At 38.4% G+C, this 22,731-nt stretch overlaps 1 protein-coding gene across 1 annotated transcript in view; it reads left to right on the forward strand.

Annotated features, from left to right (window-relative positions):
- LOC126485348 (transcription initiation factor TFIID subunit 2) overlaps positions 1-22,731 on the forward strand; it is a 114,263-nt gene that overhangs the window by 52,363 nt on the left and 39,169 nt on the right. The window contains exons 12-15 of the mRNA XM_050108866.1: positions 4,986-5,126; positions 5,608-5,801; positions 11,840-12,051; positions 21,812-22,031. Coding sequence (XP_049964823.1) covers positions 4,986-5,126; positions 5,608-5,801; positions 11,840-12,051; positions 21,812-22,031 — 767 coding nt within the window. The remainder of the gene's footprint in view (positions 1-4,985; positions 5,127-5,607; positions 5,802-11,839; positions 12,052-21,811; positions 22,032-22,731) is intronic.

A 22,731-nucleotide genomic window follows, 5' to 3' on the forward strand; every position in this document is an offset into this window, starting at 1 on the left:
TATGTTAAGCAGCCGGTCAGATCATCTGGAGAGCTTCTATACTCACGGTATTTCTAATGTCAGCCAATCAGATTTCCACAAGTAATGTGGACTAAAAATTTCATAATTCTGAAACTAAATAAAATTTAATGCAAACAAAATATGATACCTTTCCACAAAATAAATTACTAATAAATTTAATAAACGCCCCTTCTGGCTGCCTTTTGCTAATTCAAGCTCACTCGGACATACGTCACAAACTCCCCTATTACACAGCTTTCTCATGCTTACATTTACATAGTTTTAATAAAATATCACATTCCCACTTTACGTATATCCTCCATTCACTCTCTCAGTCTCTCCAAAACACTTACACAAACAAAACTCAATGAAATAATAATTTTCCAATGTACTGTTAATTACACTAGAAATCTGTGGCAATGAAACTAAAGAAAATTCCAGCAATTGGATTATATGATCCTGTCCTCGTGGCTGGAGTTTCAGTTGATACAGTAGATGAATACATTACAGTCCCTAACTTGGATTCACAATGTCAGCACAGTTATTATGTGTTTTAGGTAAAAATTCATATCTCCGAAAGTACTGAAATTATTGATATGAAATTTTAGCAGTATGGTTCTGTTATCCAAAGAATTTGGTACACTAAGTACGAAAAATATCAATTAATATTTAATAGTACTTCTTCAGATTCATAGAGAGTATGTGTAACATATTGCATGCAGCATTTGTCAAGTACACTGCTTGCCCGGCCCAGTAGCCAGTGTCAGCTGTGCAAACATGAGAAAATGATCTCTCTCCTCCTGGCTCCACAGCAACCTATGTTCTCAATGCAAAGTGACAACTTGTAATAATTTTCTACATTACAACACTTTATAGGTATCTTCAGGAGTATGGTTATGAAATGAATACCTCTCCACATGATGCATCTTTTGTCATGTGGCATATACCAGTTGTTGCTGAAATGAGTGCTTGTTGTACCAAGTGTGTGTGTGTGTGTGTGTGTGTGTGTGTGTGTGTGTGTGTGTGTGTGTACCTGAATGAGTTTCTGGAGGGGGCATGGGGTTATTTGAAAGGATATTAAGTGTCAGACTGCAAGTGTATTTAATGGTTAGTTAAATGTGGACAGTCTTTCTTATGAAGCCATCAGAGGACTGGAGTTTGGTTTCTAAGATATTGGTACCTTGAATAAAGGGGGCTGAGTGAACCAGAGCTCCTTTCCAGTGCATTCCACTTTGTGCTCCACTGCAAAATGTTCCCTCTTACAGTCTTCAGACGTGTGGACACATCTGTAGTAATAAGCAATTCCTCACCTGATTTCCTAATGTCCTTGCAAAGACCTACAGAGATAGACACCTAAAAAAAAGTGCCACATGCTCATTGTGAAGTATACAAACAACTGCCTTGCACATTTTTTTTGCTCACTGCATGTCACTGGACACAGAGGATAGCATGTGCTTAAGGAACAGTCTTTGTAGGCTTGCAGTGTGGGGAAAGGTCACGAGGACTGATGAGTCATGAAGCATGTTGATGCCAGCTAATAACACTCTACAAGCACATCACACACTATTTGAGACAATGCAATTCACTTGCTGACAGACACTCAGTAGAAGTACGGTAAAGATATTCCTATGTGGAGCATATTTATTTGTTGTAGCCTATTCAGGAAGATAAAGCAATATTCGACTGCTCCCAGTTATTACCAGACTCATTTGAGGGGCGTTCCATGTGTGTGAGTGCTTATGTGGCCCCTCCATGTCACCTGACCTTAATTCCATTAAGTTCATCTGTGCAACAGCCCTCACTGAGTATTGCACACTGAGTGATAGGGATCAGGGTGGCTCCCAATGTTGTCGGTTTCCTGTGAAGCCCATGCTGTGATCCAGCACTGCCATCATCAGAGTGAATTGGGGTACTGCACACTACCGAGTGGGTGTTTCTAAATCAAGTGCCGAGGAGTGCTTGCTGTGTACAAAAAGAGGACAGTCAGTCAGTCACCTGTAGATGAACAATGTATAATGTATAGGCAGGTACAAAGATCAGATAGCATCACATCTCTATGTCTGTGGCATCCACTGGCTCTTGATGAGTAATTGTCAGGGTAGACGGATTTTAGAGGGAGGACAGGTATAGCAATAGGGAGAGAGTATAGTGGGGCAGCTGAGCAGGGGACGAAAAGACAGTGGAAAGCAAGAGTTAAATCTTAGAAGGTGTAGAAAGGGGGTGGCAGGTAACACTCAACAGTAATGACAAAATGTGGATTATTACATTATATAACAGGAGCTGTTATATAATTAGCCACCTTTAGTAGAAGACTTTTTTTGTTCTACACTATGAATTTCGCTCCTTTCTTTGGCATAAACTGGTGCTAAAGTCATCCTCTTTCTTCTGTTTCACTGATGAAGTCTTCCATTTGTAAGGTATGCGACCTCACAGACTTGGCATGTAGTAATTCCATTGAAATGTCATGATCATTAAAAACTTTATTTCTGATGCCTTTTGAGTCATCATCATCAGATAACGGTGGGCGTACAACTTTGCTTCCGCTGTTTGCCGATAGGTGGCGACAACGATAAGTATCGGTTGAAAGAAACAGATCGCAGATGTCAGGCAGCTAGTTTGGGCCTCGGTCAACATAACCTCATTCAAACACTAGCCGATTTGTGTCTGCATAATAAAGTTGTTCTTGATTGAAAATGTCAGTTTACGAGCCTGATTCTCATCCTTTGCGGGAGGTGTTAATGTTGTGTTTCAATATAAAGAAAACAGTGGCTGAGTCTCATCGAATGCTCTCAAGTACGTATAGTAAGGACACTATTAGTGCAAGAATATGTCGTGAGTGGTTTCAACACTTCAAGAATGGTGATTTTAATGTCGTAGACCGGCATAGTGGTGGAAGAGAGAATATTTTTGAAGATGCAGAATTGGAGACATTGCTGAGTGAAGAATCGCAAGAATTGGCACGATTAGTGGGAGTGACACACCAAGCCATTTCAAAATGTCTCAAGGCTATCGGCATGATTCAGAAACAAGGAACTAGTGTCCCATGTGAGCTGAAACCAAGAGACATTGAACGGTGTTTGTGTGTTTGTGAACAGTTGCTTCAGAGGCAAAAACGGAAGGAATTTCTGCATTGCATTGTGACCGGGGACGAAAAATGGGATCATTACGATAACCCTAAATGCAAATAATTATGGGGATATCCTGGCCATGCTTCCACATTGACGGCCAAACTGAATATTTGCGGCTCCGAGATCATGCTCTGCATTTGGTGGGACCAGCTTCGCGTCGTGTACTATGAGGTGTTAAAACCAAGTGAAACCATCACAGGTGCTCGTTATCAAATGCAATTAATGCATTTGAGTGGAGCACGAAAAGACAAATGGCTGCAATACAGCGAGAGGCACAATAAAGTGATTTTGCAGCTCGACAATGCTCGCCCCCACGTTGCAAAAGAGGCCAAAACATACTTGGAAACGTTGAAATGGGAAGTCCTACCCCACTCGCCGTATTCTCCAGACATTGCTCCCTCTAACTATCACCTGTTTAGATCAATGGTGCATGGCCTGGCTGACCAACACTTCCAATCTCATGAAGAAGTCACAAATTGGATTGATTTGTGGATCGTTTCAAAAGATGAACAGTTTTTTCAATGCAGGATTCGTAAACTGCCCGAAAGATGGGAGAAAGTAGTGGCCAGCAACGGAAAATACTTTGAATGATACATGTGTAACCAATTTGTTTCATTAAAGCCTCAAATGTTGGGGAAAAAACGGCGGAAACAAAGTTGTACACCATGTGCATAGTAGGTACAAGTACTTACAATATGCATATGAAACCTCATATACGTGAACAATATAAGAAAAATATACAGTCTCATATGCAATTGCCATTAGGTGATATTTACAAAAGATGTTATTTGGAGACTTCACATGCCAGACTGACGATAGCAAACTCAAAGCCCATATTGTATTAACATGATGTCAGATGGTGTTGATGTTAAAGAGTGAGACAAACCAAGACATAGCTTTTGCAATAGACAAACTAATGTAAATATTCCTGCCACATTACATCTTTTTTTTTTTTAAATTCCAAAAATGTCATTACTACAAATTTGGGGTATTAGTCGATTTGCTGTATCTTGAATTACACAAGCACCATTGCTTTTTAGAAATGTTTCAAACTGTGGAATTTTGTTTTGAGTGCTTTGTCATTTTTTCACTAGAGTGTTAAGTTGCAACCATGAGGGGCACTTCCATGAGTCTTGCTCTAACACTTTGGGGTCCCCTACAGCTATCTGGACTGGATACAAAGTCCAGAGAGAGAGAGAGAGAGAGAGAGAGAGAGAGAGAGAGCTATGAGCTCTTGTTCACTCAATAGAGATGTGTTTCACAGTAACAGAGATGTACAAGAGCTCATAGCTACTCAAGTACGCATTGTAAAGCCCATGTGTACAGGCCTTTTTTTCTTGTTTTGGTCTGTACTACGACTCTGAAAGTTGTGTACCCTACAATCTTAGCAACACCAGTACCGATACATGTATTACACTATCAGAGGTATCAGAATGATTTTTGCTTATAGCTTTCGAGTGGTTCATTTCCAGACCAGGATCCCTTAACTAAAATTGATACATTTACCCTCCTCCATCAACCACGAAAGTTTGTAACATCATTTCAGAATTACCCTGTGTATATACGTTCATACACAGATGCCAGTGCCTGTAATTTTGATGCTTTATAGTGATGCTGGATAACATTTTCGGACACGGGTTCCTATCGTGACTTTGTTCCTCGAGACACCTTCTACTTCCCCTCAAAGTTTGTCAGTGTAATTTTGAAACAGCATGTAGAGGGATTTTCAGCTAGTTCTGTAGAATTAACTTGTACATGTGTTTCAGAAGTATTTTCAGAAGAAACGTTTTCAGTTAGTCTCTAATGGATTTTTACAGAAGACAACAGTGATCACTGTTTTAATATACTTATTTGCAGGTTGCAAATGCTATGGTGGCTAACTGGGCTGGTCCTCCAGCAATGTTGGCAATATTCCGTAAACTATTTGGATCGTTTTCATGTCCACACATCATCCGGCAAAATAATTTTGCAAATCTACAGCACTACTTTCTACAAAAGGTACTGCAATTATTTGTATATATATATATACGACTCATACTGTAGAGAAACTAACTATAGTCAGTGTGTTTTTGAATGTGTTGAGATTATATAAGCTTGTAATGTTGTTGAAGATCAGTGGTGGACATGCTCCAATCGTCAAATGAATCTATTAAGTTTTGAAGGTTTTCCTTGCATTGAAAATAATTTAGCATAATTCAATATGAGCTGCTTCAGATATTTATTTCGCTTTGAATATAGTGACAAGGAACTGACATTCCAATGCTTTAGAATTTATGATACATTAATTCAATTAGTATGTTCATATTTTAATGTGTTAAAGTCCTATGGGTTATTTTTATTAACATGTATTCATTTTAATACTGTAGAATACTTTACGGGCATATGAACATTCTATTTACCTGCTGCCTTCAGAAAAACTGACCTGTTAAAAAGAGTTTTAACTCTGTGTGTGTCTTATACTCATATCAGCTTCTTTCAGACAATACCAGTGGCAATGGCTGGACTACGAAATGCTCATGGCATTTGCCCACCTGATGTCATTCGTTTTCTCTTGGATCTATTTAAGTACAATGATAACAGCAAAAACCGTTACTCAGACAATTATTACAGAGCTGCACTGGTAGAAGCTTTAGGAGCTACAGTCACACCTGTTATATCAGTTGTTCAACAAGGGTAAAGTTACTTATTTTAGTTTTCATAAGTTAAATTTCTTCATTTTTCTTATTTTTGTTGTGTGTCATGTTTATTTTGTAATATTTATTACTGTGACTGACTGATTCATTCATTCATTTATTCATTCATAGTATTCTCTAGATCACATCATCAAGGGAGAGCTTTCATTCAAGTTTTGCAAAGCAGTTGTTAGAAATTGCACTAACAATTAACTGTTGTTTACCAGCTAAAAAAACTATTTGTAGCTAATCAAGCTAAATTGAACATAATAAAATTATTTACAAGGGAAGCCACTACTTTAAAAGAAGCTGCTACTTCCTCAATTATGTTTTCATGACTATTTTGTCTTCTGTTGTTAGTGCAATATCTGCGTGGACACATTATTTATCATAGAACAGTAGTTGTCTTTTTGTCGTAAGAATAGATGCCTGATGAAATGTGCATTATAAGAGCAATTTCGCTAATGTAAGTACTGTGTGCCTACATATGATGACTTGTCTGGAGACTGAAGAACTTCTCTATAGAAAACAACATTGTTTTGAAGTCAGCTGCTTGTTTAAAAACCAAGGTTGCTTGATTTCTTCATGTGATACAGAAGACAGGAGAGAGCAGAGCATTAAGAAATCCTTTGATACAGTTCTATACCATTGCCTAGCAAACAAAATGTATGCACATGGAATTTCTGGAAAGATGTGTGGCTGTACTAAAGACTCTTTGGGAACAGAACTGAATACTCAATACACTATTCTTCATTGGAAGACATCATCAAAAGTGAAATCAGTGTCTAGCACATCTCAAGGTAGTTTGATAGGATGTAACTGGCAGATAAAGCTGTTTGCAGGTGACAGTACTGTACGGGAAGGTAAAATTGACTGGTCACTTTTATTAAATACAGAGGGACTTATAAATTATCATTGCATGGTCCAAAGATTGGTAACTGACCCTCAACATAAATAAATGTAATGTAATGTGCACAAATAGACCTTAGGGGGAAAAAAAGAGGAAGAAGAAAAAGAAAACCATGCTGACTGTGCATTAATTTATCTTATGCTGTCTCCATTGTAGATTGTTATGCAGCTGGACCCCAATAAATGTTACATTTGATAATTCATTAGTGATTAATGTCTAATAGTAGAAGATCATTTTCATTTGTTCATAATTGCACAATATGGTTCTTTGTGAAAGAAAAACTTTGACTGTTTGTTGTGAACCAGTTGTATGTAGATATGCTCAGTAATCATCTTTGCCATGTGTCATATGAATCAGTTTGGGCCCTTGACTGGTGTGCTTGTGTCATCAGTTAACATGAGTTTTTTAACAGTCCTTTAAAGTCATAGAAATGTCATTTATGTAATTAGGAACAAGAGCCAGTTCAGTACCAAACCTCATAGAGCTCCATGTTTTATGTTCCTCCATTCATGTGACAGCATTCTCCATCCATGCAAGGGGGATGTGATGAATACTATAACATTTTAGTTTGTCCAGTAGAATTGTGTTACTCTGCAGCTATGTCTTTTGTAAGAATTTGCCCCCAAAAAAGATCTGCTGAAAGCATGAGAAATCAGTAGTATAGGATTGGTAATTATTGTGGGCAGATTGGGTGCTGCTAGCAACTAGTTGTGCAAGTAATCTCTTATTAGAAGCATTCAGGTACAGACAGAGCTATGTGTGATATGACAGAGTGACAGATGATGCATCAGCCTCGTCCAGATTTGAACGCAGCTCTCAGCAGGGCAACTTTCCAAAACATTAGTATATTTCACAGACTGCTTCTCATACTAATCAACTCAGGGGATATGCTTGATGCCATCCTTAGTTGTAACTGAGGCTGCACTCTAATTTGTTGCCTGCACCCCAACTGTAATTACATGGCCACCTAGGTGAAAGACCTAAATATGAGTGACATCACTGAGATATACACTGGTGAAAAATACGAGCTACCTAGTGATTTCCACACGACTGACCTGTACCTTCAGCAAAAGCTTTTGTGGCCACCCAGCTTGTGGCTTCAGTCCTGTGCGGTACATCTGGGATGCCATCAAACTACTATGCATACCTCAGAACCAATTATAATCCATCTTTGTGGGTTGTGGATTGTCATCGCCTAGTCCTTGAAGTCAATTGAAAATGCATTACTTGCCATCCAGATGAAACTGGGTACTACACATTACTGCGTAGGTGTATCTAATTCAGTTGAAGACAATATCAAGTAGCAGAAACTAATAGTGAAATGTCAAACAACACACAAATGTTGTCAATGACTTTTTGTTGATGAAATTAAGTGTAATCTGAAGTTGTGGAGTACCTTCAGTTATACAGGGTGTTACAGAAAGGTACGGCCAAACTTTCAGGAAACATTCCTCACACAGAAATAAAGAAAAGATGTTATGTGGACATGTGTCCGGAAACGCTTAATTTCCATGTTAGAGCTCATTTTAGTTTCGTCCACCTACGCTCAATGGAGCACATTATCATGATTTCATACAGGATACTCTACCTGTGCTGCTAGAACATGTGCCTTTACAAGTACGGCACAACATGTGGTTCATGCACGATGGTGCTCCTGCACATTTCAGTCGAAGTGTTCATACGCTTCTCAACAACAGATTCAGTGACCGATGGATTGGTAGAGGCGGACCAATTCCATGGCCTCCACGCTCTCCTGACCTCAACCCTCATGACATTCATTTATGGGGGCATTTGAAAGCTCTTGTCTACGCAACCCCGGTACCAAATGTAGAGGCTCTTTGTGCTCGTATTGTGGACGGCTGTGATACAATACGCCATTATCCAGGGCTGCATCAGTGCATCAGGGATTCCATGCGACGGAGTGTGGATGCATGTATCCTCACTAACGGAGGACATTTTGAACATTTCCTGTAACAAAGTGTTTGAAGTCACGCTGGTACGTTCTGTTGCTGTGTGTTTCCATTCCATGATTAATGTGATATGAAGAGAAGTAATAAAATGAGCTCTAACATGGAAAGTAAGTGTTTCCGGACACATGTCCTCATAACATATTTTCATTCTTTGTGTGTGAGGAATGTTTCCTGAAGGTTTGGCCGTACCTTTTTGTAACGCCCTGTAGCTAGTAATTGGTTAAGAAACATTTTGCTGAGTGCATCTAGGTTAGAAAAAGTGTGATTTATGTGCTTTTGTTCTTTTTTACAAGAAATTTGTATCACCATGAAACTGTTAAAATTAATTCCATTTGAATAGTCCTCAACATGTAATTTTTGGTATAGCTTGTTTCCGAAACTTCAGAATAATATGAGGATATTAAATGATGGAAGTTGAGTGTATCTTTATGCAGAAGGCTGTAAAAATCAAACTCAAAAGTTTTACAGGTACTTTTAAAGTTCACTATCTTGTGACACTCTATGATACCATTGACATACAGAGAATGAGAAAAGAGATTACAAAGAATGATGTTCCTGTTTCATGCATACTGCTGTCCGATTTACATTGAAACAAATCCAAGTAATAGACTATTTACATTACTGTGGTGTTGCAACCAAAGATTGAAACAAGCCATTACTCCCTGTAATATGTCAACAGAAATTGACACATTTATCTTTTTGGTCAGCTCATCCAGTATTGGAGAAATGTTACTGAAATATGTGTGCGCCCAAAACGAGTGATGCAGATGCCTAAGTATTTATCAAGAAGTGTGAAAATGACTAAGTGTAGTTGGGCTGTTCCTTGCACTAGTCACAACCTGTCTAATGGATCTGCCAACACTTGTAGAATAGTGGTACATTGAATGAAAACCATTAATTTGGATCAGTAGTAACAGTTCTTTTCTTCCTTGACGAAAGGTTCAGTAATGCCAGTTGCTAGATACTGCAGCCGAAATAGCGTTTATTAAACAATATAATGTCGTGGCTAGTTTTCATAGTACAGTATATGGACACACACACACACACACACACACACACACACACACACACACACACACAAATTAGATGCTCTGGCCCACATATCGTGATTCCTTTTATCACTCCTTTACTGCAAGGAAATGGGCTACACGTCCTAATACAGATCCCTCTGTCAAATCACCAGGCAAGTTTGTATAAATGGGGTAGTCAGAAGCAGTCTGAAAAGCATAAGAGGAGGGAGGACAACTGGAAGAAGAAGAAGAAGAAGAAGAAGAACCCAAATGTATGGCATTCCTGTCATATGCAGGGCTGCCAGTAGCCAATATCGTGAGAATAATGGAGAAACATCAAATAACGACCGTTTTGCATGCAATGCAGAAAATTAAGGATACACTTGGCTTGACCAAAGACCAGCTGGTTATTTATAGTATTGAACACAAAGGTGGGATGCAGTAGATTGGGCAGACACACCGATGTGTATCACAGCTCCATACAGAATGCCTCAGAAACACATTCATAGCATCAACGAGGAACACACTGGTGATTTTGAACAAATGAAGAAGCTATGCAGAGCCAGTGAGTTCCAAGGCTCATTTGTCAAAGAGGCAGTAGAAATATGTCTGTACAACAACCTAATAAACTGGAATAGTGGATTTCAACTCAGCACAACATGGGGTTCTGCAATTATGAAAGTACAACAGGAATGCTCCATTCTGAAAGCCGCAGAGTGTCTGCGGACAGAATGGACAGACACCAGGGTCCAACACCTGCACAAGGGCTACACCGCGTTCCTCCACCGCCAGTCATGCTGTGTCCCCCCATTCCCAGTGCTGCACCTGCTTCTAGAGAGGTGTGGTAGGCCTGCTCACAGGAGATGTTAGTGGTCCACTTGCTGTATAGATATGCAGAACACAGCATCTTGGCATTTTGACTGAATCTGATGGGCATGAAACTCATTGGAACATTTCAACAAGATGACCCTACCATTTTGTTGATCACACGATAAGTTTTTATCAACCAATATTCACTTAAATTTTATTTTAGTGTACTGAAACAACAGAGAAGTGGTACAGTTTAATTATAATTTACAATGTTTTCTCAGTATTTTGGAATTAAGTTTTTTTTACCACTAGATGGGAAATTGTACAGTGAGAGGAGGACACAACAAAAAGCACATTTCATCTCCAGATCATAGATCAGGCAAGGTTACGCAGTGATGATGGAGGAAGGCAGTGCAGATCCCTCTCTGACCATCCAGATTTAGATTTTCTATGGTTTCTTAAATTACTTTAGGCATAAATTACCTTAGGCAAATGTCAAGAAGGTTTCTTTGGAAAGGAGGCAGCAAATTTCCTTCACCATCCTTCCCCAATTTAAGCCTGTGTTTCATCTTTAATGACCTCATCATTAAGGACATGTTAAACCTTAACCTTTTCAATTTCCTCCTTTGGTAAGCACTGGCTACAGAAGCATATAGATAGCAACAGTAGATTAAGTATATTTTTGTGAAAAATACACAGGCTAGTAGTTGAAATATCACAATATACCAAACAATACACAGTACAGTTAATATCTTATAGTAATGGGCAATGATATGGCATTTCAGCATATCGAATATTCCATTATGTTCTGCAGCTTGTAAAAACCTATTTCTCTCCTGTCGCTGTGTGACTAGGGCCTCCCATTGGGTAGACCGTTCGCCAGGTGCAAGTCTTTTGATTTGATGCCACTTTGGTGACTTGCGCGTTGATGGGGATGAAATGATGTTGATTAGGACAACACAACACCCAGTCCCTGAGTGGAGAAAATCTCTGACCGAGCTGGGAATCGAATCCAGGCCCTTAGGATTGACATTCTGTCATGCTGACCACTCAGCTACAGGGGGTGGACTCTTTCTCTCCTGATGTTCATGTTTCCAATTTCTTCCTTACCGTTTTTTTTCCTTTCATGAAGCATCTCACCCTTCACCCTTGACTTGTCTTATGTGTGAAGGAGATCTGATAGGATATACACATGTCCATTTGTAGTAGTTGCTCTTTACATACTTTGGAATAAGACTTCATTAATCATACTCATTACTGATTTTACCATATTTAAGTGTAGTTTTAGAATTCAGGTCTGCACCATAGTTGCACTAAAATCTTATAAATATTTTTACAGAGCTCCAATTACAGCTGATTCACTTTCTTCAGATACTAAACTTGTTTTGGAGGAGGTTACAAGATGTTTGAATCTTGAGAAACTTCTGCCATGTTATAAATATACTGTGACAGTTGCCTGCCTTCGTGCTATTAGAAAACTGCAAAAATTTGGACATCTGCCCAGTAATCCCTCACTCTTTCGAAGCTATGCTGCATATGGTCAGTTTATTGGTAAGTACCACAAAAAAAAATTAAAAATAATTAAGAGTAACAAAAGGACAGTGTACATAAAGGAACAGATATTTATTATAGAAGATGAGCAAGGGATCACATTCACATAAGCACAACTCATACACATATGACCATTGTCTCTAGGGCGACTGGTCCAGCCTCAGTGACCAGAGACAGTTGTCATGTATGTGTGAGTTGTGGTTGTGTGAATGTGTGTTTCTAATTGAGAAGATGGCCTTCTGACCTAAAACCTAACTGTATAGCAGTCTTTTTGTTGCACCTGCCTGTGATTCAGCATCTCTTCTATATAGTAAACAGCAATCCGTCCTTTTCATAATATTGTCATTATTCTATCCTGGATTTTCCAAATGCAGAATAAATGTGTAGAAACTGTGGCCATGATAAGTATGTAAAAGTAAAGTAATAAAAAATGGAAAAAACCACATTGGTTTAACATCAGAACAGTGAAAAGGCCAAAAGACATCTTTCAACTTTTATTTCCACAACAATGAATTATTTTTTAACATTTTTTTCCAGCAGACATCATGACTTTTCCTCATTTCTCCTGCTTTTGACAATAGTGTACTAAAATTTGCTGAAATATCTTGATTTCATGGAAATTTCATGAAGAATGTCTAGAACAGCATGAGGGGTCAGTTCACCTCTGGTGCAACTCCTGTTTAGAATAATTTAGTTCTCATAATTCCAAAGGTTCTTGCATTGCATTTTGCTTTGATCATTAGTTGTTGTCCTGAATGATGTTAGATTGTCGGAAAAGTTCTGTGCTGGACATTGTGATGTAGCTTTTCAATTGTTTCTAATATGTTCCTGTAGTTTCTCTCCTCATTGGTTAGATAGTGTTTTTTGGCCTGTAACAGACATTTTCAATCATGTTTCGTCAGTGCATTCCAAAGAACTTGGATATTGAATCAAAAAGTGTGTTGCTAGATTCAGGTGGTGATTATCTGCCAGAATCAATTGATGATGAAAGTAGCAAGACTAAGGAGAAGATATACCATCAGTAGGTGTCTCCCCATCTCAGTTCTTTCCAGAACATTCTCAGGCATCAACTTGTGTAGCAGTGAACATGGCAGAGAGATGGAATCGAGGTGAAGGTTGCTAACATACCATTGCCTGGAAAAGGGCTGCTTTGAATTTTTTGAAGGAAAGAGGATGGCTCACTGCATATGTCTTCCACTGCATGGATGATTCCATCATGAGTATTTTCCAACTTCTTTTTGATGAACCAATGCTTTGTATCATAAAGAAACAGACAGAATCAAATGCTCATAATGAAATAAAAAGTATCACTTATCATCGGAGGAATTGGAGATAGCGATTGGCATCATGTAAGCCAGAGGTGGTTTTTGTGCTAAAGGTATGTTGTTAGCAGTGGCAGATTTATATGTACGCCCACTAGGCACGGTCCCAGGGACGGCACCTTAAGGGGGCAGCATTTTGAGCTCCGTACTCATTTTAACCTTTTATGCTTTAAAATAAGTGTGCTTACAAACGACAAAAATTTTTAATATTGTTGAATAACTTGCTAGTTTCAATAAATCTTATGAACAAAATTCGACAATACAAGCTTGGAAATATACCTAGTTTACTTGGTGACTGAATGGAATTTTAAGATTGGGTTTCTGTCTGGTGTTATCTTCATGATTGTTCAAAATATTTTGAAGTAAGCTGTCAGGACAGCAATCTAAAATACAATGTTTCAAACATTATTATTTTGAGAATGTCGGCTTCTGCTTAACCCTACCATATTTTCCCTGTGAAAATACCAGGACCCCTCAAAAGCTGTGATAAACTAATCAGGAGTTTCTTGAATACTGAAACGTGTGGGCCTCAGTATGTAAAACCAGATTTTACTTAAATTTCTTGTAGGAATTATGTCAACCCTCCATTACTGTAATTAATTTGAAAGCTCTGTGGTCTTCAATATCTGAGCTTTGATTTAATACACCTGTTTAACAAAACATGTTGATACTGGGAATGTTTTACATTTTTAAATACATGTTTGTACGAAAAGAACATAAGCAGAAAATCTAATAATGTGTGAAATACACTTCACAACAGTTTAAAAATTTATTTATTTATTTACTTAGTTACTTGTTTCGGTGAAAAAAGAAGAAGAAACCAACTTTTGTTTGTCTCATTTACTGTGATGCAGCCTGCACGATATTGAAGTTCCCACTCTGTGCAATCAAATAGTACATGGCATTGCAAATTTTATATTAAACTTCTAAACTAAGCTTTTTTTCTTGAAGGAAAGGTTATTTTTATTTTATGTTGGAACAAAAGGTGCATTTGCATGTAGACATAACAGCAGTGTTCACACAAATGAGAACATATTGCATCAACTGCCAACAAGACTACATAAACTTTGTAGTCTGTCTTCTCTGCCCACAGAAACCTCTAAAATGTTATAAGAATAAGTGGTATAAGAGTTGATCCAGCGCACCTCACTGCAAGAAACTGCAAAAGTTATTTGCTTTTTAAATTAGAAAGGCAATATCAAGAATATTCAGAACATATTTGCGTCCTGGCTAAAATTCCGGCAACGTGGGAAACAGAAGCCCAAAAAGGGACTCCCATTTTCTTTACGAAAATGCACATTCTTTGAATTTAGTCGGCACTAGTGCTGAAAGCTGTTGTCAGGAAGCATGTTCATTTTTCAATGTAGTTGCAAAACCTTTATAATTTTTCCTCGGCTTCTACACAACGCTGGGATAAACTTCTTTCTTTCATCAAACCAGGAAGCAAAACGGTAAAAAGTTTATAAAAAACACATTCGTCAGCAAGAGAGGAAACGTGTGTAAGTCTATATGAACACTGGGAGGGTGTTATCAATGCCCTCATACATATTGCTAGTAATACACTTGAAAAACCAATTGTGCGAAATGAGGATTCAGCTTTATTGAATCAACTCAGCAGTCTAGAAACAGTATTCATGATGACAGTGTGGAAGGACATAGTCCAGAGATTTAATAGCGTAAATCTGAAATTGCAAAGTGTAAATATTGATACCAAAATAGTGCATGAATTATATGAATCACTTGTAGGATGTACTGCATCTATTAGTGGCATGTTTGACTATTATGAAAATAAATCCATGGAGATTTTGGCTGATATAGACTATGGATGCACCTATAAAAGATCACGAAAATGCAAACTTCATGACAATGAAGAAGAGTTTTTCTGACTGGAAGGGAAAAATTTAGAGTCGAAACATTTCTCCCAGTACTTGACAACTTGTATGCTGAATTAGTGAAGAGGAAGGAAAGATATAGAACACTGTTGGACTCCTTCACAGTTTTTGGTAACCTTAAGAACAGTTCACCTGACAATATTGCTGAATGTGCAACAAACTCCAGGTGTTATATGACACAGATTTAGAGCCTTCCTTCCCTAGTGAAAGTGTACATTTTGCGGTACTTTTGAAATCTTGTGATATTATTGATACATCAGTCAAAAGAGTAAATTTTTACAAAAAGGGAGGTTACAGTTGGTGTTTCTGAATGTTGACATTGCTCTTAGAATATTTCTATGTATGGCACTTACAAATTGTTCACCAGAATGCTCATTTTCGGGTCTTAAAAGAATGAAATCATACCTACATTCTACGGTGTCTGAGAAGAGATTGAACGCCTTGTCGACTCTTCTCATTGAAGCCGACCTCCTAACTGATAACTGCCTGAACTATGAAGATATGATCAATGAATTTTCTGCCGTTAAAGCCAGACACAAACTTTGCTGACTGGTGAGTTTGTTTATTTATTCATATTTGTTTTAAAAATTTAAGATTATAATGTGATTTTTGTTATAACTTAGAGCACGTTTATTGGATTTACAAACTATGTATTACCTGTTTATTTTACAATTGCCGATGACAGAATGTGGGGATAAACTTCGTTTACATGCAGACGTGACCGAAGGCACCCAACAATACTGAACAATACCCAAATGACTCAGGCCGCTCGGCTCTCTACAGTCAAGTCAAACTGATACTGTAGTATATTACAACTGATGTGTATTCTGGGCGTCTGCTGAAATGTATAGTTATCACGGAAATATACATTATCGGAGAGTACGCTCACATGAAAAAGTGTTAATAAATAACGTAGTTCAGTTCTGTTGATAAATATGTAAAAGCTTTGCTAATACCTTTAGAAAGAGCTATAGTGAGAGCAGTAGCTGCAGTACAAAACTGCTCAGCCCTTACATGGATTAAAGGAATTGTGTACACTTATTATGCAGCATCTAGCTACACAGATGCAAATGCTTTACACGTTAACTATTAGATTATAAAACAAATTTGATTTTTCCACCCTAGTATGTAAGATTATGTAATAGCAAATCCATTTCTGTGTTGTTCGTCTGTATTTAGTTATTAGTTCACGCACCGAAATCTCCATTTCATTTTCATTTCTTATGCTTTCCTATAGATTCACGTATTAATACCGAATGTGTTTTTTTTATCTGCTACAAATTCAAGTTATTAGAGTGTAAAATGACAGTTTAATTTTAATTTTGTATGCATCTCTGTAAAAGTACATATTAATTTCTAATGTATGACATGTCCGCTTCAATTTTTAGATTGTAACACAACTTATTTATTTCGTTTTCAACAGTTTTGTGTAAAAGAACATACTCAAATGAACAGGGGGCGACAAGAGGTTCGCGAACTTATACCACTTATTTCTGAGCCAAAAATATCCTTTGAGAATGGGAAGAGTTACCCCAAAATATAATACCATATGTCATAAAATAGAGAGAGAGTCTGTGAACTTGTCAGATTCCTACTCTTTGATGAGAAATCATCCTGAACTCAAAACATCCCTTCACTTTTATTTCTGAAATATGAGATAAGGGTGTGTGACCAAATAGAGGAGCAAATCTCTGAGGTCATGGAACATGTCAGCACATGAAATTACAATGTAAAATAATAACAGATAAAATAAAATGTTTATGAACCCAAAAAAAAGACAAGCCATAAGTTTATGTAAATACAATGAATCATAAGCTTAACTTTCCGAGGAACTCCTCTGCGGAGTAGAAGGAGTGATCCAAGAGGAAACTCTTCAGTTTCGATTTGAAAATGCGTGGATTACGACTAAGATTTTTGAATTCTTGCAGTAATTTATTGAAAATGGATGCAGCAGTATACTGCACATCTTTCTACGCAAGAGTCAAGGAAATGCGCTCCAAATGCAAAGTGGATTTCTGCCTAGTATTGACCGAGTGAAAGCTGCTATTTCTTTGTAATAAGCTGATATTGTTAACAAGAAACGACAGTAAAATATATAAATGTTGAGAGGCCAATGTCAAATACCAAGACAAATGAACGGGGGTCGACAAGAGGTTCGCGAACTTACACCACTTATTGCACGAACCACCTGTTTCTGAGCCAAAAATATCCTTTAGAATGGGAAGTGTTACCCCAAAATATAATACCATACATCATAAGTGAATGAAAATAAGCAAAGTAGACTACTTTTTGTGTCAAACTGTCACTTACTTCACCTACCATTCAAATAGTAAAAATGGCAACATTAAGTCTTTGAACAAGATCCTGAATGTGGGCTTTCCACAGCAGTTTACTATCTATCCGAGCACCTAGAAATTTTTACTGCTCAGTTTCATTACTCATCTGTCCATTCTGTGACATTAGAATGTTGGGTTTTGTTGAATTGTGGGTCAGAAACTGTAAAAACTGAGTCTTTCTGTGATTTAGCATTAGTTTATTTTCTACAAGCTATGAACTTATGTCATGAACTGCACTATTTGAAATAGTACCCAGCAAACATAAATATTTTAGAATCACCTATAATACTAGAGGGCATATCATTTATATAAATAAGGATCAGGAGTGGCCCCAGCACTGATACATTGGGAACATCCACCCCCCCCCCCCCTCCCCTCCCCATTCAGCTGTGCCCCACTCAGACTCTACATTGTTGCCATTCTCATCACTGAAGTTCATGACCTTCTGCCGTGTGTTGTTAAAGTAAGAGGTGAACCAATTGTGTCCTACTCCCTGTATTCCCTAATCGTCCAACTTCTGGGGAAATATTTTGTGATCAACACAATCAAACGCCTTAGTTAAATAAAAAAAAAAAGGTGCATAGCATTCAAAACCTTTAGTTTAATCAATCCAATACCTCACAGAGAAAAGAGAATATAGCATTTTCAGCTGTTAAACCACTTCTAAAATCGAACTGTACATTTGATATCATATTATGTGAAAGAAAACGATAAATTCTCCTTACTGCATACACAGACAACTTTTTTACATCCCTCCAGCTTACCAAGAAAAGTCAACAGAAGAAAATGTTGTTAGTGGAAACGATGTACCAGAGTCACCAAGAAATCTCCAACTGCACGAAGAACAGTTCTGATTTATTTTCCACAATCTGATGAGCCAGAGTGCACCCTAACAGTGTACCGGGGATGAGGAATAAGAATGTTATTCTCAGCACACTGCCTTTTCAAGTACCAATGAATGGAGAAGGAAAGAAGAAACAAAAATTGTTACCTTCTATAACGCCACAAATTGTGGTGTGCATGTTGTTGATCAAATGGTTCATAAATATTCAACTATGGTTGCTTGCAAAAGATGGCTGATGCATGTCTTATATACAGTATTCTAGACATGGCAACAATAAATGTGGGATCATCTACAGTCAAATAACCAAAAATAATCTGAAGAGAAAAGCATTCATTTTCCAGCTACTGAATTAACTCGTGAACGGGAAACAACATAGGGTGGGACAGGAACAAGAAAACCAATCAAACAAAGAAGCAGCTGTACGACTGGACATATGAAAACAGCAAAAGAAGTGTCAAATTTGTATGTGCTAAGGAAACAAGATCAATGACATCTGTCTGTAATGGAAAAAGTCACATGCAGAAAAATTGTACAGAAAACACCAATAATTTGCACAAGTGTGATTTCAGTGTTTGGAAATGAACAACTGAAGTAATGAAGAAATGTTAGAAACTTTAGAAGTAGGTCACAAATATTGGTAGAAATGCTATTTTTGTATCCAAAACTGTAATCTAAAATTGTTAGAACTCTGAGGTAATGCTTTGATTGAAACATGCAGATGACATACAAGTAAATGGAAAAATAAAGGTCTTACTTTGACGATGTTGTGGATTTCTAATGCAGGTTCCATTAGTGATTAAATGACACTTTTCCACTGTTCTAGGGGTGTCGCATTTTCTACTAGTCCAGTGGTAATGGTATCACTCAAAGAAGGTTGATAAAACAGAGACTACTACAGCCACATTAAAAAGCAGATTGCAGGAAAACTGATACAGAAAATTTGATAGCAACTTCTATATGCATAGACAGGACCCTGCTTAAAGCCTACATTAGTTTTCACAGTCAAATCCTAGTGAAAGATTGATCAGAAAATCCTAGGAAGTCCTGGTCATATAGATACATCAAAAAAAGTTTTGCATCACCCTGGTTCCCAGAACTCCTGAAGATGACGCTGACTGTGGATATTGCATCATAGACACAGTCCCTTTAACTGTTCAGAGATGTCACTAAACCCGCCCAAAGATGTAAACAACCATACATGAGCAGTGCCTATTAGACAGAGGGGGTCAGTTCCAGTCATTCCACCAGGAAGGAGGAGAACGGCACATGTTGTCTGTAGTTCAACCATGCCCAGACGGTCAATACTGCAGTTTGATCGTGCCTGCATTGTTACTTTGTACCAGGAGGGGCTCTCAACAAGGGAAATGTCCAGGAGTCTTGGAGTGAACCAAAGCGATGTTGTTTGGACATGGAGGAGGTACAGAGAGACAGGAACTGTCACTCAGGCTGCCCAAGGGCTACTACTGCAGTGGATGACAGCTACCTACAGATTAAGGCTCGGAGGAACTCTGACAGCAATGCTGCCATGTTGAATAATGCTTTTCGTGCAGCCACAGGATGTCGTGTTATGACTCAAATTGTGCGCAATAGGCTGCATGATGCACAGCTTCACTCCCGACATCCATGGCGAGGTCCACCTTTGCAACCATGACACCATACAGCGCCGTACAGATGGGCCCTACAACATGCCGAAGGGACCGCTCAGGACAGGTATCACTTTCTCTTCAGCGATGAGTGTCGCATATGCCTTCAACCAGACAATCGTCGGAGATGTGTTTGGAGGGAACCCGGGCAGGCTGAACACCTTAGACACACTATCCAGCCAGTGTAGCCAGGTGGAGGTTCACTGCTGCTTTGGGGTGGCATTATGCGGGGCTGACGTATACCGCTGGTGGTCGTGGAAGGCACTGTAATGGCTGTGCGATATGTGAGTGCCATCCTCCAACCGATAGTGCAACTGTATCAGCAGCATATTGGCGAGGCATCTGTCTTCATGGACGACAGTTCGTGCCCCCATTGTGCACATTTTCTGAATGACTTCCTTCAGGATAACGACATTGCTCAACTGGGGTGGCCAGCCTGATCTCCAGACACAAACCCTATCGAACATGCCAGGGATTGATTGGAAAGGGGTGTTTATGGACGATGTGACCCACCAACTCCTCTGAGGGATCTACGCCGAATCGCCGTTGAGGAGTGGGACAATCTGGACCAACAGTGCCTTGATGAACTTGTGGATATTATGCCACGACAAATACAGGCATGCATCAGTGCAAGGGGACATGCTACTGGGTATTAGAGGTACCGGTGTGTACAACAATCTGGACCACCACCTCTGAAGGTCACCCTGTATGGTGGTACAACATGCCGTGTGTGATTTTCAAGAGCAAGAAAAATGGTGGAAATGATGTTTATGTTGATCTCTATTCCAATTTTCTGTACAGGTTCCGGAACTCTTGTAACCAAGGTGATGCAAAACTTTATTTGATTATCTGTACAAAGCTAATGAACAATTTCATACCTCCACTCAGTCTGTTATGGGTCAGTGCTGTCTTTAAACTGAAGACAGCAGACAGAAAGCTGGACTGTTAAATTCTGCATTTAGAAATATATTCACCCAAGAGCGTGCTGCAGTACCATAGACTCACAAATAGGAGATACTGATGTTACCACTCCCGACGTTGAGAAACAAAAGTCTACTTACAGTGAAAAAGCCTTGACAGAATTCCAGTTGAATTTTACATCAAATGTGCTGTATAATTAGCTCCTTTCGTAGTTCATTTTTATTGAGAATCACTTGCACAGCAAATAGCCCATTGTGACTGGAGGAGAGTTCAGGTTACTCCTGTTTCAGTAAGGATAAGGACTGGATTCACAGAATTACAGACCATCTGTTGTAGGATACTAGAGCATATTCTAAGCTTAACCATTATGAAGTTCATGGGGAGAAAAACAAACTTCTCTCAAGGAATCAGAACAGATTTAGGAAAAGCCACTTCTGTGAAAAACAGCTTGCATTATTCATACGCAACATGGCTGACAAAGTAAAGTCAGCTGAACAGGTACTTTATCATCTTACAAAAGGTGTTCAACACTGTACCACTTTCTCAAGTTGTAATCAAGATATGATCATATGGAGCATCTTCACAAATATGTGATTGGTTTGATGAATATTTGAGTAATAGAACCCATTATATTATATCGGCTTGTGATAATCTTTATCATGTGTGAAATCAGACAATGGCCAACAAAATAAAAGGCTGGTATTTTGTGTAGTCTTTTGTAACTGTGGAATAAATATTATTCCAAATTATACAGAAACAGTTATTCTTGACATAAATGAAAATTTTTTCTTTTGTTTTACAGATGTTAGGTTAGCTGCATTGGATGCTCTGGTAGACTTCACTCGTGTTGATGGACGATGGGAAGATCTAGTGTTCCTTCTCGACATGATTGAGAATGACCCAGATCCTGCTGTTCGCCATCAGTTAGTTAGGATGTTAGCTGAGAATCCACCCTTTGATCGTGCTCATAGGCATAGGCTTGATAAGGAAGAACTTGTTGAGAGATTGTGGACACTAATGAAGTAAGCTAACTACTTTCTTTTTATTTATGTATCATATTTTTTTATTGCTCTCTCTTATATCTAGCCAGGCATGCTTCAAATTTATCATTACAATTATGAAACAAATGTTATAAGATTTCTTACATGTAGCATGGAATCCAACACTTCAAAATAGTTATACAATAAAATTAATGGTGAACAACAGTAGCTACAGCAGAAAAAATATGTAACTCATATATCTTTGTGGAAAGTAATATGACAAAGACACATTACAGGCAGATAGACATAGGCTGTGAACTGTAGCAGCTGTGGATATTTGGGAAAGGGGAGCAGAGTGTGATGTAATATACCACTTCAATAAAGTGACATGTTACCCAATGTTTACCTAACCAACAATCGATAACTGTGACTGTTAAAAGTATTTTTGTTGGTTAAGTAGTTTAGAATTGCAATCTGTTTGGAAGTTTTGTTATTATGTATGCATGTAAATGGATATGGATGGATGCCACATGTCTTAAATACGGGATAATGAGGGCAGTTTTACTATGTTTCATGATACCTGCTGGCTTGGCAGTTATTCCATGCTATGGTGTCAAGGCATGGACTGTAGTGTGGTTCTGGCTCTGAGACACTGATGATTATACTACTGAAAGATTACGTTGCTGTCAGGGAAGACATCAAGCATGAAGGGAAGCAGATGGTTTGCAGCTGTCAGCGTGTC

The sequence above is a fragment of the Schistocerca serialis genome, chromosome 1 (assembly GCF_023864345.2).
Source record: "Schistocerca serialis cubense isolate TAMUIC-IGC-003099 chromosome 1, iqSchSeri2.2, whole genome shotgun sequence".
In the NCBI taxonomy this organism is placed as follows: Eukaryota; Metazoa; Arthropoda; class Insecta; order Orthoptera; family Acrididae; genus Schistocerca; species Schistocerca serialis.